This window comes from Acipenser ruthenus, chromosome 25 (assembly GCF_902713425.1).
Source record: "Acipenser ruthenus chromosome 25, fAciRut3.2 maternal haplotype, whole genome shotgun sequence".
Lineage (NCBI taxonomy): Eukaryota > Metazoa > Chordata > Actinopteri > Acipenseriformes > Acipenseridae > Acipenser > Acipenser ruthenus.
Window position 1 is genome coordinate 7757179 of NC_081213.1, and position 16476 is coordinate 7773654.

The 16476-nt window shown below is 38.9% G+C and overlaps 2 protein-coding genes and 1 non-coding gene across 4 annotated transcripts; 1 reads left to right on the top strand and 2 right to left on the bottom strand.

Annotated features, from left to right (window-relative positions):
* Window positions 1-434: 434 nt before the first annotated feature.
* Window positions 435-571, bottom strand: LOC117414270 (U11 spliceosomal RNA). Its single transcript, XR_004546155.2, has one exon. It is a non-coding gene; the product is annotated as a U11 spliceosomal RNA (small nuclear RNA).
* Window positions 572-2391: 1820 nt separating this feature from the next.
* Window positions 2392-9857, top strand: LOC117414162 (transcription initiation factor TFIID subunit 12). Of its 2 annotated transcripts, XM_034021604.3 has the most exons (7): window positions 2396-2531; window positions 3744-3825; window positions 5580-5867; window positions 6330-6407; window positions 7022-7136; window positions 7722-7810; window positions 8227-9857. In XM_034021604.3, the coding sequence occupies exons 2-7, from the start codon at window positions 3757-3759 to the stop codon at window positions 8260-8262; spliced, it is 675 nt and encodes a 224-aa protein (XP_033877495.2). In that variant the 5' UTR covers window positions 2396-2531; window positions 3744-3756; the 3' UTR covers window positions 8263-9857. The 2 variants fall into 2 exon arrangements, with proteins under 2 accessions (XP_033879820.1, XP_033877495.2); XM_034023929.3 differs by lacking the exon at window positions 3744-3825 and having other exon boundaries at window positions 2392-2531.
* A 200-nt stretch (window positions 9858-10057) lies between these two features.
* Window positions 10058-16394, bottom strand: LOC117413260 (ras-related protein Rab-39B-like). The gene is made up of 2 exons (XM_034022170.3): window positions 16008-16394; window positions 10058-12258 (listed from the first exon to the last, which is right to left on the bottom strand). Exons 1-2 carry the CDS (start codon window positions 16220-16222, stop codon window positions 11826-11828), a joined length of 648 nt encoding a protein of 215 aa, XP_033878061.2. The 5' UTR covers window positions 16223-16394; the 3' UTR covers window positions 10058-11825.
* Between the last annotated feature and the right edge of the window lie 82 nt (window positions 16395-16476).

Genomic DNA, 16476 nt, shown 5'->3' on the forward strand with positions numbered 1-16476 from the left:
CCGCCACCGTTTCAAATCCAGTGTCGAATATGCATATCATTTTTGTGTATGCTGACACCTTGTGGTTGCGATCAGAATTGCACTTAATACTGAACATAGCCGTAATAGTCATATAGTCAAGACATATTAGAAACAAGTGCAAACTATGTGCTCTAAATTTAAACAAATTTGTGAATGTTTAAATAGTTAGTAACAACATATTTTTTTTAAAAAAAGCTGTACTAGCAGCATATTTTGGTACGCCTTTCCAAATTAATGTAGTAGCAAGTCCACTGCAAAAACAAGGTTTTTAACGAAGGTAAAATAAGGACAGCATATAAAAATAACACAAGAATCAGACTACCTTCACTTGAGATATACTGGCACGGAACACTTATGTTTTTAATATATGCTTTACTACTGTTTAACATGTCATCTATTTTTAACCAATTATTGAGGGCGTCAAGACCAATGATCATCGACAGCCCAGTTTTACAAAAATTGTGCTTCCGAAATCTCTTGATATCGATTCCGCAGAGACAGGGCAAGAACCCACCCCGTCCCTGTGCTAAACACAGCACAAGCCCTTTTTAACGATCCCTTCTCAAAGACAGGTGTGCACACACTGAGACACGTTCACACAGTGTGGTGACTACAGCACACCTCTTAAATGTCACGTCACATTAAACCATCGTTTCAAATAATAAACATTATTCGCATCATTTGCGTTTTAAGTTGTATTCTGACCGTGCAACTCTGTATTACACTTCGTTTTTGGTAAAAATGTAAAAAACCATTCGAATGCAAATGAGTAAGAATCATGGGATACCTCGTCATGAACTGGAAGTCATGTGACACTGTCTTGAAAAAAAGACGTCTGGCAGAATAGAAGTTGCTAGCTTTGTTTCATTTTGATTTATTATGATGTTATTTTAACTTCTATACTTTCCATTATTTGCGCTTGGAATTACTTTGTACCGTAAACACCTAGTGTATGTTTTTTTCTGTTCATGTTTTTCTGAACTTCTAAATTTACAGGTGGGCTGACACACCGGACGTTGTGATGCTAGTTCACAAGTAAAAATGTACATAATTATAAAACTAAAGAATTTTACCAACAAGTATTTACCAATTTTTACACTGGACCCAAGTCTGTTGGAAATAGGGTATTGTCATAACACTGCTAATTGCCATTGCAATACCTTATCCAACCGCACTAACGTTATTTGTCCTAGTAACAGCATTGAGGAGAATAAATATATGCAGCAGTATGCACATTATTAGAACACCCCATTGCTGCTTTCTGTAGTTTTGGTTTCTTGTGCATGTGAAATCAACTGAAAATCTCAGAAAATTGTCAAATTGAATTGATGCTTTCAATAGTCCACACATGCAATTCATTTAAAATAGTAAGAGAAAGGGAATACAGCCACACATGTTAAAGTGCATGAGACCTTTTTGAAGTTGTTTAAGATGCCTAATTAAAGCACAAAATGGTCAAACAAGTGCCATTGTTTCTATATCACTGATTACTTCTCACATCCTGAGGTTTTCATGAAGGTAGGTATATAAAGGATATAAATGATACATTTGCACACTGCTGTAACTGGCATCAATACAATAAAATAATAGGTTTATCAAAAAAAGCAAATATATGATGAAAAGGGGTGCATAGGGTTACAGACACCAAATAATTATACTATAAAATCAAACATTTGGGGGATGATATAGCCTTTGTCCTGATTAGAGACCACAAAACACAAGTTATTACAAAAAAATGTTTGGGGGACATTTTGTAACTTGGGGCTGCTGTAACTAGCATAGTGTATTTCCGTCTGTATTTCCAAAACTGTAGTGCACTCAAGCGTGAAATTATTTCTGAAGGTGAGGGTACAAGAAGCCACTTTCAGTTAGGTTTCAGGCTACTGCACGGCACACCGGGGAGACTTCGGGTTTTGATACAGCAACGTTGCCTCAAACTAGGTCTCCCGGAACCAGGTTTGAAGCCTCTGTGCCGGAAATAAAAACAAACACTGAATATAAAAAAGAGATACGTGTTTGCAAAATCTGTATTCACAAATCGCGGCTAAACACTCCCTAGTGTGGACACCGTCCTTTGAAACATTTAGGCGGAAAAAATACCTGGAGCGCTACAACTTTGGAGGCAAAAACTAATTATACAACATCAAATTCATGAAAACAAACGCTAAAATCAGATGAATTTCCACATCTTCGTATCGCTGTATAGCAATAAAAACCCAACTTAATACTATTTCTAATTTTCGTTTTTAAAAAACAAACGATTTGCTCTTTTCTAACACATAAACAGACAACTTGTTTTGCTCACTTTTTGTTTGCGACGCCAACCAATCAGAGTGGCTCCTGGCTGGAGGTGGGGGGGGTCAAATCTTACCGGAAGCGCTAACGCGCAGAAGGAAGTTCTCGCGGAGACACAAAGCTGGGTCCTCGGTGGTGTCGTTTGTCTTTGGAGTCTTAAAAACAACCACATAAATCTGACCCAAACCATGGGGAGATAGAGATTAAAATCTAAGGTAAATCCTATTTAAATTTAACACGATGTCCATAGCCATTTCTGGTTTGAAATGCGCCTGAAAATATACTTTTTATGAAGTGTCCGAAATGAGCAGATTCTTGTGTTCTTGTGTAAATGCATCACGGGGCAGGATAAATTAGCCTGCTATTCATTACACCCGTAGAACGCACGGGTAAATTATTACATAAATCCTGTGATTTCATGCTGTGTATTGTCCCGCGTATTCTGAATTTAATTTATTCGAGACGTATTTAAATGCAGCTGTGCTAAACAAATTAGTCCACACGCTTTGTAACAGGTAATAAATTAGCTTAGGGAGCGCCATAGATAAAATAAATAAATAAAGGTTGCTTATATATATATATATATATATATATATATATATATATATAACCTGAACTAGCAGTTCTTGTATTTTTGTAATTACGTGTTTTGTTTAAATCTTTGTAATACTGTAGTAGAAAATTATTAACTATGTTATTGCTATCCATCGTTTTAGACTGGCATTTTCATTTGTGACAGGTTACGAGGAAACTAGAGACTAACCAAGTGGAATATATCAGGCTGTCAAAAAACAATACAGTATTAGGTTTCAACGAATATCCACAAAGCATAGTTTGTAGGCTAATACAAGATGTTTTTATTTTGCTATAAGCAGATTGTTGAGGACAGGCACAGTGACATTTTGTTTAGGAAAAAAAGACTGCTCCATTTTGCAACCTATTACAGATTATAATTTGAGGCTCTACATTTCAAAGCGTACCAATAAAAGTTATGTCCTCCATGCTTGCATTTACACTGGAGACACTGCAAACCTGCAAAGAGGTCTAAGACAAATTGCTGGAGTGTAGTCAAGGGAAATAGTCGCAGACAAAAGTATTGGCACCCTATACTTAATAGAACACATGTTAAATACAAGCATTAATGAACATTAGCCACTAATATGACAAACTATACAATTTATGTTAAATAGTCTTTAAAAAGCACTGAAGTGAAAAACATTTCTCTTATCAGTACTTACATTTTAAAGAGAGGTAACTGCAAGATACCTTATTCAATTAAACCCCCTCGTGCTTGTAAATCACTTTGTTCATAATACCCTGACATTAACTGAACTGTTTCAAGGGTACTGGCTTGCTACAGTAACACTGCACTGTGCCTGTTGGGGCTGAGGAGTGCAGTGGTAGTAACATGTGCTGTTTGTTTTCAGGTAGTATGTGGAAATGGCCTCTCCTATTACTGGGTCTGCAGCTGTAGCTGATGTTGTTAGAGATCTAGACTCTCAGATAGCAGTAAGTAGCTGTGTGAGCTGGCTTTGGCTGGCATGCACAAACTACACTGGAGGCCACAAATATTGCATTCTATATTCTTTTACCATCAAAATATTGTTGACCTCTTGGAATTGGTACTTTGTTAGGTGTATTGGTATTGAATTAAAATTTATTAAAATACAGTGCAAAGTTTGCCAAAATGAAGACTGTGACATTTAACAAACGCTGCCAATGGACCGACCAGCTGTTTTAAATGGCATGCTTTAAATGAGTCTTGGTAGGTCCTCCATTGACCTTGAGCACAATATTGTTGAAACACAAATCTGTTCAGTGTGACTTGCAGGTTGATGTAATGTGTGTGGCCACCACTGTACCGTAGACCAGGGTCTGCTTTGCTGTAGAATAGTTCAGATACATTCAATAAAAGACTGCAACCTGCACAGACTTATCTGGCAACGCGTCATTTTGCTTGTAACTTATTTTTATTTGTATTTCTTGCACCAACTTTGTGTTTCTTACTTGCAGCCCGCTGAGGTCTTGTGTGTGCAGGAAATGTCTTTGCAAATTTGATTGTATATAGTATATTATGGCCATTTAAAGGGGGTATTTCTCTGTCGCATTTTAGCTAATGCTAATTCTCAGCTATGTTTAAACAGCACAAACAGACCATTAAACTTTTGCTTAAAAACATTTCAAATACTTTTTTGTAGATGGATACATAAGTGAAATGTTTGTCTTCAGTTTATGCAAAATGTGAGAAATAATTGCTGCTGGCAAATCCTTAGTATGGTAGTCCTTTGGTTTGAAATAAATGCATGTATATGCACACGCACAACCCCTGAACTGAGACTTGAGTGTGTTTGTGTAATGTTGTGTGTTCAGTAAGTCCAATGTTTTGAACAGCAGAATCGAAACGATAATGTGTAGAAAATTGTTTCATAGACCCAGAGCAGAGTAGCACTAATCTTGCACTGTCCACAGTGATTGGGGTCTGTCAAACAGACTTTGGAGACTGCTTATTGATGTAATTAAGTTATTTGGTTCTGAACGGGAACTGTTGCAAAAATGGTTGGAGGTGAGGGGATTACCTTTAATCACTGTCAAACAGTCTTTTCAGAAGACTAGCAGTTCCATCTTTACAAATCGGCATTCATTTAAGGTAGCTTGACATGCATGTAAACCCCACACAATTTTCAGAGTTGTATTTGAATAAATAAATAAAGCAATCCCCCTATTAGATTTGTGATGTGTGTAGAGTATGGCATTTTTGCACGATAAGCGAGAACTAGATCCAATACAGTGTGAGTGAAAGGTGTTTATTTTAGATCTAAACTGCATCAGATATTAATACCATGGTCCTTAACTGTTTCTCAGGGGTGATTTCTTGCCTCATTCAACAATACAGAGCAAATAGGTCAGTGATAGGTTTAAGAGTTTTAGACCACCTAACGCCAGTCTGGGACACTGGTTAATCTCTGGCTCACAGGTAAGAACCACCAACACTTCATGCAGCACCGGCTTCATTGAAAGTCTGTAAAATGATGTAATTGTCTTATGCAGTCGTCAGTAATCTGGGTGTAGTTGCTTCACTTAGACAATTACATTGTTCCAAAAATTGGTGGTAAAATGCTGGGCAAAAAACAAAACAATCTGCACTCTGGACTTCTAGACTGCCTGCAGTGGATGTCCGGGTCGGGTACTGACTTAGCCACCTCAGCCTTTTACCTGCTTGAGTGCACAGTTGACACCTTCGTTGTTTGTTTTTCTCTGTGCAGCTGATTGGTCCTGGTCCCCACAACCCCAAGCAGCTTCAGGATCTCGAGAAACTCAATGATCTGAAGGCTAAAGCTCAGCAGATTATGAACCAGTACCAGCCACAGGCTTTGATAAACCTCAACTTCTCATCGACTGTGAAAGCAGAGCCTGCCAGCACCCCCCCTCTCTCCACCAGCATGGCCAACAACACGGCAGCAGCAGCGGCGGCGGCGGTGGCGACTGCAGCAGTGGTGAAGATTCCAGGGACCCCTGGCCCTGCAGGCAGGCTCAGCCCTGAGGGCTCACAGGTACACTGCTGTCCAAATTAGATATTTTGTTTGTATTTTCCGTAGAACTGTCACTAATTTATCCGTTAGGAAACCTATACTAGGAGGGGTTTGATAAATGTGTGCTGGTTAACTCCAGAACTGGATTGAGTTTTTTTAGTTTATTTACTATACAAATACTACTTTTGTTTTAAAATATTGTAGTTTTTGCAAACTTATCACAGTAAATGTAGGAATCCACTTTAATTTACCAATGGGTTATTTTAGAAGCTTCTCCGTGACTCATTTGCTATCTATTATGCATTTTACTTTTAGGTGTTTGGTATTGTTTGTGAATGTGGCATTTTGAATGACCTGTTTGTTTATACATGTTCCATGATGATGCCTGCAGGGAGCTTCTATATCTCTACTGTTCAACACCTGCACATTAAAAAGCAGTTGGCAAATGCAGAGCATTGTTAAATCTCTTGTGAAATTGCACAGGTGCTGAGTAAGAAGAAACTGCAGGACCTGGTGAGAGAGATCGACCCCAATGAGCAGCTGGATGAGGATGTGGAGGAGGTAGCCAATCCTGGGTTATCCTTGCTAATAGCACATTACTACCCTGCGGCAATCAACAGGAAATAAATGGAACTTCGTATTCTTAATATATTATCCCAAATCGACCAGCTTAGAATTTAGACTGTGACACATAAACCGGATGTATTGACGATTTCTGAAACTTGGTTTTCCCCCCAGAGTTGCCGATGCCCAGTTTGAAATGAATAATTTATTTATTTGGCAGACGCCTTTATCCAAGGCGACTTACAAGAGGGATGGGGGAGTAGCTCTGTTTATATCAAACATGTTTCAGAATTCTTGCTATAACCCTGAAAGACACTTCACCCTCTTGAATCTGCACATGCAAAACTCAAATTAGGTACAAATAAGGAATTACTAGTTGTCTGTCTCTACAGAGCTTCCTCTACTTATCTATATACCTTTTGAAAATAGTCTCTTAAAATCAGGTAGTCTTAATAAAGGAAGACATTTTCGATGTCTTTAATGTAAATTCAGTGACAAACATTGTGACTATAATGTTGTAGTATTTCTAAATTCAGCACTGTTGAGTGTATAGTTATGGATTGACTGATTAGAAAGCGCTTGAGCCCAAAGTCCTCCGTGTCTCTCGGTAGATGCTGTTGCAGATTGCAGATGACTTCATTGAAAGTGTGGTGACAGCAGCATGCCAGCTCGCTCGCCACCGCAAATCCAGCACCCTGGAGGTGAAAGACGTACAGCTGCACCTGGGTAAGCATGGTCACTGCTGAAAAAAGTAGTAGTAAAGAAGACAGTTTTTAAAACCCTGGTCATTTTTAACTTGTCATAGAGATCACATTCAGAGGACACATTCAGAAGCTGAATGGAGACAGATTTAGAACACAAAGTAGAAGGCACCCTTTCAGATAGTATGGTGGGTGTATAGAACGACACCAGGTCCTGCTGCTGCTAATTTATTTTAAACCTTAATGAGCATTTTGGTTGCAGTTCTGAGATCTAGCTTTTTTGGAACTGATCAAGCATCTGAGTCAAAAGGCATTCTTTCATTCTCGTGTTTTATGCTGCTTTCTTTTTCTCTACAGAGTTGCTGAAGGAGACTTGGAACTTTCTAATTTATTCTAAACTAGAAAAATATATACAATCTTTCTGTATCGAAAGGCAACATCTATTAAATTGGTGTTTTAAAATATAAAATAACAAGATGGCACTAGAATATAGGCAATCCCCATTTATTCAGAGTCAAATCATACATTATAACATGATGGTCATGTGATGTAAATGTGTTGGTGGGTTTGAGTTCTCATGCCTAACATGTCTTTGCTGCTTCCCCTGCAGAGCGCCAGTGGAACATGTGGATCCCAGGCTTTGGATCTGATGAAATCAGACCCTACAAGAAGGCTTGCACTACAGAGGCTCACAAACAGGTGGGGTGCTGTTTTACTGTCATGCCTGAAATCACTGAGCATTTTCTTTTAGCAGTGCCACATGTAAACATGCTGCTTATTCATTTACACACGCACACAAGAACGGTCATGAATATTGCATGTCCTTACATTTTGCATATCAATGGCAAGGTTAAAACACACCATACATTTCATTTGTGTAAAAAAAAAAACCAAAACATTCTGCAAACTTCTAGTACTCAAAAAACACAAAGTTTACACATGGCCTGTGCACAATGAAATATTGTAAAATTATGCATAACTGGAAATTCAAGTTTAGGGTAACAATGTATTACGCTGCCACTGTACATCTAAGACTGACTGTAGAGGGAAATGACCACTAATTAGAAACAAAGTGTTGGTTATTCTAAATCCAGTATGTTCTTGGTTTCTTTCAGAGAATGGCACTGATCCGTAAAACAACCAAAAAGTAATGGACTTGAAGCAGCTGGACGAGATCTTTAAACTTTTTTTTTTTTTTTTTTTAAGGGGGTGTGTCGGGGCAGCGTGGGACTGAGTTTAGGGTATTAACCTCTGTCACAAAGGGTCTTTTTAAACTTTAGGCTTCATGGAATTTGTTCACTGATCTGTCTTTCACAAAAGCCTTCACGTGTGTACTAAAATACAACATTAGCTGCTGACAGCTCCTGTTAAGCCAGTCTCTTACTCTTACTCCTTTGACCCCCTTTCTTTAATTAAAGCGCACCATTAATATTGTCATTACTTAAGCTGTAACAACTTGGGTGTACTTTAGATTAATCAGTGTTGTTCTTTTTCTAAAACATGGGTTTACTTATACTTGCACATTTGAATAAATGGATTTGATTAGTAGGGTCTGATGTGTGGAAAGAATTTAGCTTATTTTATCATCTGATGGAATGTGCTGGAAATAACAAGCAAAGGGTCTGGCACATGGTGGGAGTGTTGCTTGGTTGTAGGAATGTCAGGGCATCAGTAGGGGGTGCCAAGGCTTACATGCAATCCTTGCTAACAATGCAAGCATTTGTTGGCTTGCCTTGTATGCTTATAACAGGCATTTTTACATTGTTTCCCAATTGTTGTTTTTTCTATTCATAGGTTCCCATGCACCCCCTACCCCTCTACCCTTAAGCAAAAGCCAGGACATCTAGCTTATGTAATGTGTGTTTACTGCTTGTAAAGATTAGTCTACAACAAGCTGTCTAATTCATTTGGACATGGAAGCGATACTGCCTTGGTGGCAAAAGTCTGTGGAGTCCTGCTTTTCAAGCATCTATTTGTAGTACCAGAAAAACATGGCAAAGTTACCCCTGAATTGGCAGGTCACGAAGGGGACTGAACATTTGACAGCATAAGGGAAGTAGCTGCTTATTCAAGGGGCCTTTGTCATTAACTTGTATTGAAAAAATCTTGCAGTAAGAAGAGTTATGAACAGACAAATGCATATACATCAAAGCCATTCAAATTAATATACAGTAACTTATTTTGATTGTGTGTGTGTGTGTGTGTGTGTGTGGCTACATTGCATGCATTTTGCTAATGGTTTTCTTTAGATGAAGGCTCATTCATTGCTCCTAAAGATCTGTGCATCAGAGGGGTGCTTTTGAAATGCTCGGTAAGGCTGTAGCTTGCACGTCTCGAAGCTGAAACTTGTGCCTCGATAATAAACCCAGTGAATGAATTCCATGCACCCTGAAGAGTTGGAAGTAGACTGCTTGTTTGACAGCGTCACAAGGACAGTCAGTCCTATGCACTGTGTGTTCTTCAGAGGAGCTTCACCAGTATAACAACGATGAATGATTCCACTAAAATAATAATAAAAACAGATAAAGATTAAAAAAATAATACAACAAATATTAGTGGGATTTTAAAGAATCTGTTATTTTGCAGGTCTGGTGGTGAACTGGGCTTTAGAGGGAGGGAGGGAGGGAGGGAGGGAGGTGGGCGGGAGTCTATTAGCGGGAAGGACCGTAACCTTTTTCACTTTGTACGGCAGTGTTTATAGTGGCAGTGTTTGTTTTTCCATGAATAAAATAAGATTCACCTTTCACTGGCTTGTCTGTTTTTTGGGCTGTAGCAGCATAGTAGTATTAGCATTAAGACATGTGGAATACTTTTGATTCAATCCAAAATAGTCATCCTGTAAATGCACTAAATGCAAATAGGGATTTATTTAATTCTGTATTTATTTATTTTATTTTTTTAGAAGAGAAAAACACCTGTTCTGTTTAAAAAGAAAAAAAAAAAAAAAACACAAACCAAATTCAAGGTCTTTTTCATTTTATAACATTAACAAGATTTTCAAAAATAGGCAAAATAATATAACATTTTCTAAAAACTGTTGTGCATTGTATCAAGATACTGTACACAACATACCGTACATAAACTAGCAGAACACAATGAAAGAAAATTAAGATAATTCTGTTTCAAGCCAGTTTCAATGAGTAAAACACTGCGATATATTCCTATGTCGTGGGCTGTCAAAGTCTCCTTCATAGTCAAAGCTTGTCAACTAAGAAACAGGTTCTCAGATGCAGCATGTTAGCAGCAAGAAACAACTTTATAACAAGTGTCTTCAGTGAATCACTCTAAATAAAAGGAACTCACATATTTGGTGCTGTGCTTGACAAGTTCAGACACTACGCCTGGGACTGTAAAGCGTGAGATGCTTCAGTGTATGAAAAGTATTATATGACTAAAGATGTATTATAACTATATAAAGCTGAGGATGTATCCCCCTGGCAATAAGGATATTGTGGAGGTGCCTGTACAGTGTATGTTAAAAGCTGCTTATCAGTCATTAACCTTGCTCAGGACATGTCTTTACAGACATACATATGTCACACATGTATTGTACAGACTTTTATAGAAAGAACCACACATTCAATTGTGATCATTTTACCATAATTTATTGAGGGTATCTGAATCTTGGGCTATATGTCATTCACTTACATTTATTTAGTTTTCATGATGCTTATAGTTCAGCCATGGCAGTGGATGTATGTTACTGAAAATAATTTGACACAAAAGACAAGGAGAAAGTGTCTTGACCTCTCGTCAATATGTCCTACTGCTTCCATATGATTGAGTGTTTAAAATATTTTATGCTCATACTCATCAATGATTTATCTTGGTTGCCCATATTCTTCTGTAATGTAATATAGGTTTCATTTTTTTATTGGCATTTGTTTAGTTTTTGTTGCTATTGCTTAGTGCTGCACCATTAAGTCTTTCTAGCAAAGTCACCCATAGAAAAAAATGCTGAAGCAAAATAATATAGTTTCATCACTATAGTAATTTTCTATAGTATGTTAGTGGAAACAGAAACCCTCTCACCCATTTTTAGGAATATATACCAAAATAAGAGTAATTTTCTTCTTAAGATTTGACTGAGCCCTGTATTTCAATCCAGTAAAATTCAAAATTGATCTTTAGGTATTTTGCCCCCAGGAATAAACTTTGATAATTTCGAGCAACAAAAACAAAAACCACACCAAACCAAAACAGCACATCTTAAATGCAGCAGTGTGTGTAATGTGTATGTACTCCCACATCAATGCAGCATTGCTCTGCAGTTCAGATTTCCACAGACAAAATCCACTATTTACACAGACGACTTTAGCCAAACATGATTGATTAAGTGTTTATATTTTCAGCAGAAACAATGACACGAAGGCAAAGTGACCTCGGCAGAGAAATTCACTAGAACTCATTCCTTTCACCTCTGGAGAACTCGGTTCATGTGGTGGTCTTGCACTCCATGCGCGGTTAGCAATCTCTGAATGAGAGAGGACCAGGGCTGAATGGCAGGCAGGGGGTGATCTGGTCAGAACTGAGGTGCATTCTGGGAGAGCTGTGAGGGGAAGCTCATGGTGTCTTGACTATACGCAATTGCAATTGCACCTTTCAAGAGCACTAAAGTCACAAATGCCAGAAAAAATCTTTTAAGTACGGCAAGACATGTCTAGGTGCTTTCATGAGGCTCTTTCCAAAGGCAGTTGCTAGGGAACTGGAAGAGTTAGCAGGAGCATGTTCTGCCCACTGCAGGCTCAGCCTCCTTGCGGGGTTTGAGTCCCTGTGCCTGCGCTGCCCCAGACTTCACCCCGTCCCAGCCCTCACGCACAGCCACCTCCCCGCTCTGCAGCGCCTGGTAGACGGTTCTGCAGAGCAGCTCGAATGCCTGCACTACGTTGTTGTTGGTTTTGGCCGAGGTCTCGATGTATGGCAGGCCCAGCGACTCGGCCAGGCTCTCTCCTTCCTTGCGAGACACAGTCCGCTCGGCCTCCAGGTCGCTCTTGTGTCCCACCAGCACAAACAGCACCCTGTGTGGCTGCACCCGCTCCGACACCTCCTGATACCACTCCCGCACGTGATCGAATGAGTCTCGGTTTGTCATGTCAAACAGCAGGAGCCCACCCACTGAGTTCCGGTAATAGGAGCGTGTCACCGACCTGCAATCACAAAAACAACAGACTTCCGTTCAGTCCCCTGTAATGCTTCTTTGTTCTGTGTTATACAAATGAAGTTCCTTCAACCTGTCTTTGTAGCTCAATTGTTTAAGCCCTGGGATTAGTCTGGTTCATTAGACTCTCTCCAGGGCCACAATCTCCTATTGGTAATGTAGGGACCAGAACTGTGCACAGTATTGCAGTCTCACCAGAGCATCATACCACCTTATCATAACCTCCTTTGATTTGTACTCTACACTTTAGATTATATACCCAAGCATTCCGTTTGTCTTTTTAATTGCTTTCCCACACTGACTGGTTGCTTACAGAGATAGGTCTAAACGCTACGGTTTGAGAAAAAAAGTCGAGAAAAAGGTGGATGCAGTTTAAACCGGTGAGGTGAGGTGAGGTTTGGTTTGGTTTGGTTGTTCTGTGTTTGGTGGGGAAACGGCTTAGCCGTCCCACTTATAGTCAGGGTGTTCCGGAGAGTTTAGTTAGTGCTCGTAAAGAGCTAGGTGTTTGTTTTGTGTTTGTTTCATTGTTGTGAATTAAAAATAGTGTGTCCGCGCATAAAAATCCATTCCTGTGTGTGTTGGGTCAGTTTTTAAAGGGGCAACGAACCTGAGTGGAAGCAGCTCGGTTACTATATATATATATATATATATATATATATATAGTGTGTGTGTGTGTATTTCATGTAGGAAAATGTGATACCTACAAAGTGATGGTAATTATTTTGTTCATTTGCTTAGGTTTGTTGTTTTTTAAATTGTTTTTCAGATTATTTGAAGCTAAATTAAAATAAAAATGGACCAATAATCTACAGGACATAAAGCTCTAATGGTTCTGGCTGTGGAGGCAACAGAAAAAATCTATTTGAATACATTTGAATAGGCCACTTTTGTTTTGATAACGTGCTTGGCTTTCCATTAAAGGTGTACAGTGTTCTAGCTAGCTATGAAACATCCAACATTAATCCTCACCCTCTGCTGATCTTGTTGAAGTTTTTGCACTGTTAAAATGTTTTGGGAAAATTCTTCAGCAGTTTCTCTTGAAGGGACAGTGTTACACGGGGACAGGTTAATGTGTACTTATAAAATCAGTCATGAGCTTTGAAATGTCATATTTCTGAGAGCTCTTCTGAGGCTACAGCTTTCAACTTCTTTTAAAAAGTCATCAGTGATGACATGAGACAGAAAATGATATCCAAAGTGAATCTAAACAACCATTATTAAAAAAACATGAGACTCTAACCATTAAGGAATGATATCCAAAGTGAATCTAAACCACCATTATAAATTACATGAGAACCTAACCGTTAAGGGTTTGTCAAAATGCCAGTACATCGTATCGCATGAGTAGATCACATTATGAAGTTAAAATCAAAACTCTTTAATGTTTAGTATGGTACTCCTTCGTTACACCACCAACTACAGGGCAGCTACCAAACTGGCACTATAGCGAAGGTGGCAGGTGTTAGTGTTTTGATGTGTGTTGTGCATTGTGTGGATTGAAGGGCGTATGTTGTTTTTGTCGGTTTTGTAAACCATTTATCTTGGCCACTGCCCTGTTTTGTCTGTTAAGGTGTTTAGTTTTGTTGTTTTCGTAAATAAAATGTGCATTAGCACTTAAACCTGCAGCTTCTTGTATCTGAGTCTCTCTCCCTGATGGAAACAGCCTTTCCAGTGACGCTATTCTTACACAGTATAACAAGGGCATTAAAAATCCAGCAGACTGAAAAATGCCCGCTAGCAATCTTATATAGCAATTTTTCAGCACAACACTGCCAGTGGTGTGTTCTGTACAGTCCACAACATGGAAGATAAAATGCCAGTGATTAAGCAGTCATTTCTGCATTTGAATTGGTTATGAGGATCTTGCTGGTGGTAAAGTGAAGGAGAGTGGAATGTATTTGTGAACAGTTGCTTGGTGTAACAGGGCGATGGCTGGGCGTGAACCCCACACACAGCAAGTGAGCGTCTTAGCCCCTATGCAAACAAGCCTGGATCTCGTCTGCATGAGGGTCGCGGTATAACGGGACAATAGCATTGGTTTATATTGGTGCACATCAGTTCAGAAGGAATGTGTTGGAATGTGAGGGTGGCATTATAATGAAGGCAGTATAACAAGGGAGGACTGCAGTAGTACAATCTTTTTTTTAATATGCAAGTTAAAACATTGTGTGTGAATGGTGTTTCATTATAACAGAAACTGCACAAGATCCCTTATAGCAAAAAGAGACACCCTACACACAATGTATTGTCTTTCTGAATATATTGGATAAATAAGATAACTGATATTTTACAAAGGAAAACACTTAATTATTTGAAGATAATGGTTAAAAAAATGACATTTGAACACTACCTAGTGTAAGGGATTAATGGTTAAAACACAAACCTAAGGTTAAAAAGACTACCTAATGTTATCTTAGGTAAGGTAGTCCAAGATTCGTGTTAACTGGGGTCTCTGAAACCACCCTTGAAAGAAGAAGCTATCAGTTGTTGTTTGGTTTTCTCCAGTGGAAGGTTTGTACCATTTTGTTCAAAGTAAGAAGTTACACAACTAGCAGGTAACCCCTCCTAACTCCCCTTCATGCTCCAAAGATTGTGTATCATCATTGTTTTTCTCTTTGTATACATTTTTTTTTTGCCGATAGTGACAAAATCAGGGAGCTTGTGATCAAAAGCAGAACTAGTTCTGTAAAAGAGCTATTCCAATTAACTAGAATAACAGAAGTATAAAGAAAATTACTGCGATCTATAATTTACCTGCTCTGTCTTGCATCTAGTATACGTTTCTTGCTTTTTCATACCGTTCCAATTGTCTTTACCCTGTTTTCTCTCCATTTTGAAATGCACAATTAAAATGGGACCACACCACTGCAGCCTGCTGAAGATCAGCAGGACAATGCAGCCAAGAATGGCACCTCAGTGAGACCATGATTCAAACCAGTGAGCTCCAGATCACATGACTCACACTCCACTGTTACAATTGTATCTCAGAAGGTGTGCCTTTGCCTTTGCTTGAAAATAAAGGACACTTTATTGTGCTGGTATTTGGTACATGAAAATAAGTTTCAAGCAGTTGACTGTGTGATCTAAGCCCATAAATTGTTAGGTTTTACTTTTTGGATTTTGGGGGTCTGTTCAAAATCCTCAAATACCTGTGAAGCTCCACTTTAGTTCCTAAGAAATCACCAGGAACCACAGAGTTACTATAACCCTTCCTATTACTAAAGTCTGCAGCAACAAAAAATGAAACTTAATAGAATTTTGAAAAAGACTTCTAGTGAAACACTTGTCAAAGTTTCTTTCAGTATTTTATAGTTATGGATGTCCTTTTAGAAGTTTACCAAAGTGTAATAAAGCATAGTAAAGCTCTGTAAAAAAATACTGAAGTATGGTAAAGCATATTAATAAACATGGTGAACCATAGAAAATGCATATGGTAAAACTGCAAAAATGCAGTGCAAAAAATACTGTGGTAAACCTTTAGAAGGGTGAACTATTATACAAGTACAGTAGGTCACTAATGTTTGTAAACTAGTTAGGCTGCTGCTGCTGCTGGATCTAAATACTTGGCTGCTGTTTAGATTATTAAGATATGCCTGTTTCTCGGTGTACAAACCTCCGTGTGGTTTTGGAGGATAAACTCCAAGTCCTTTTTAGTACAGCTACCATTATGAAAACAGTGTTTAAAACAAGAGTCTTTAAATGATGAGGAAGTTTCGTGACTCAGTAAGCAGTACCCACCTGAACCTCTCCTGCCCAGCTGTATCCCAGAACTGCAGCTTGATCCTGACTCCAGGCTCCACTTCAAAGAACTGTACATAGAAATCCACTCCCACAGTCTGGTTTATGAAGTCGATGAAGATGTCTTCTGTGTAGCGCTTCAACAGGGAAGACTTCCCAACAGTGGAGTCTCCCAGCAAGATGATCCGGAACTGGTACTGCCACTGGGGATCCATGGTATTCCCAGCTGGAGAGTGAAGATTCCTAAAGAAATTCCTGGAAACTGTTTTGTTCTCTCCAACAGCTGCCAAAGCAACGCCCTTTGATGAGTGTGTGAAAGGGGGAGGCTGGTATCAGTGTGGTATGTTCTCTAGTACTTGTTGAAACACAGAAGTACATTGCAGTGTACTGCAAAGAGGGAAGGGTTTGTTTATAGCCTCAGGGCTGCAGTGTTTCGAACCATCGCTTCTGCCAGCATTCTGTTTCCTGT

Coding starts and splice junctions, on each gene's coding strand:
- LOC117414162 (XM_034021604.3), top strand. CDS start 3,757: ATGGCCTCTCCTATTACTGGGTCTGCAGCTGTAGCTGATGTTGTTAGA. Junction 6,408..7,021: donor TGGATGAGGATGTGGAGGAG/GTAGCCAATCCT, acceptor GTCTCTCGGTAG/ATGCTGTTGCAGATTGCAGA. Junction 7,137..7,721: donor AGACGTACAGCTGCACCTGG/GTAAGCATGGTC, acceptor CTTCCCCTGCAG/AGCGCCAGTGGAACATGTGG.
- LOC117413260 (XM_034022170.3), bottom strand. CDS start 16,222: ATGGATCCCCAGTGGCAGTACCAGTTCCGGATCATCTTGCTGGGAGAC. Junction 12,259..16,007: donor GCTGGGCAGGAGAGGTTCAG/GTGGGTACTGCT, acceptor TTGTGATTGCAG/GTCGGTGACACGCTCCTATT.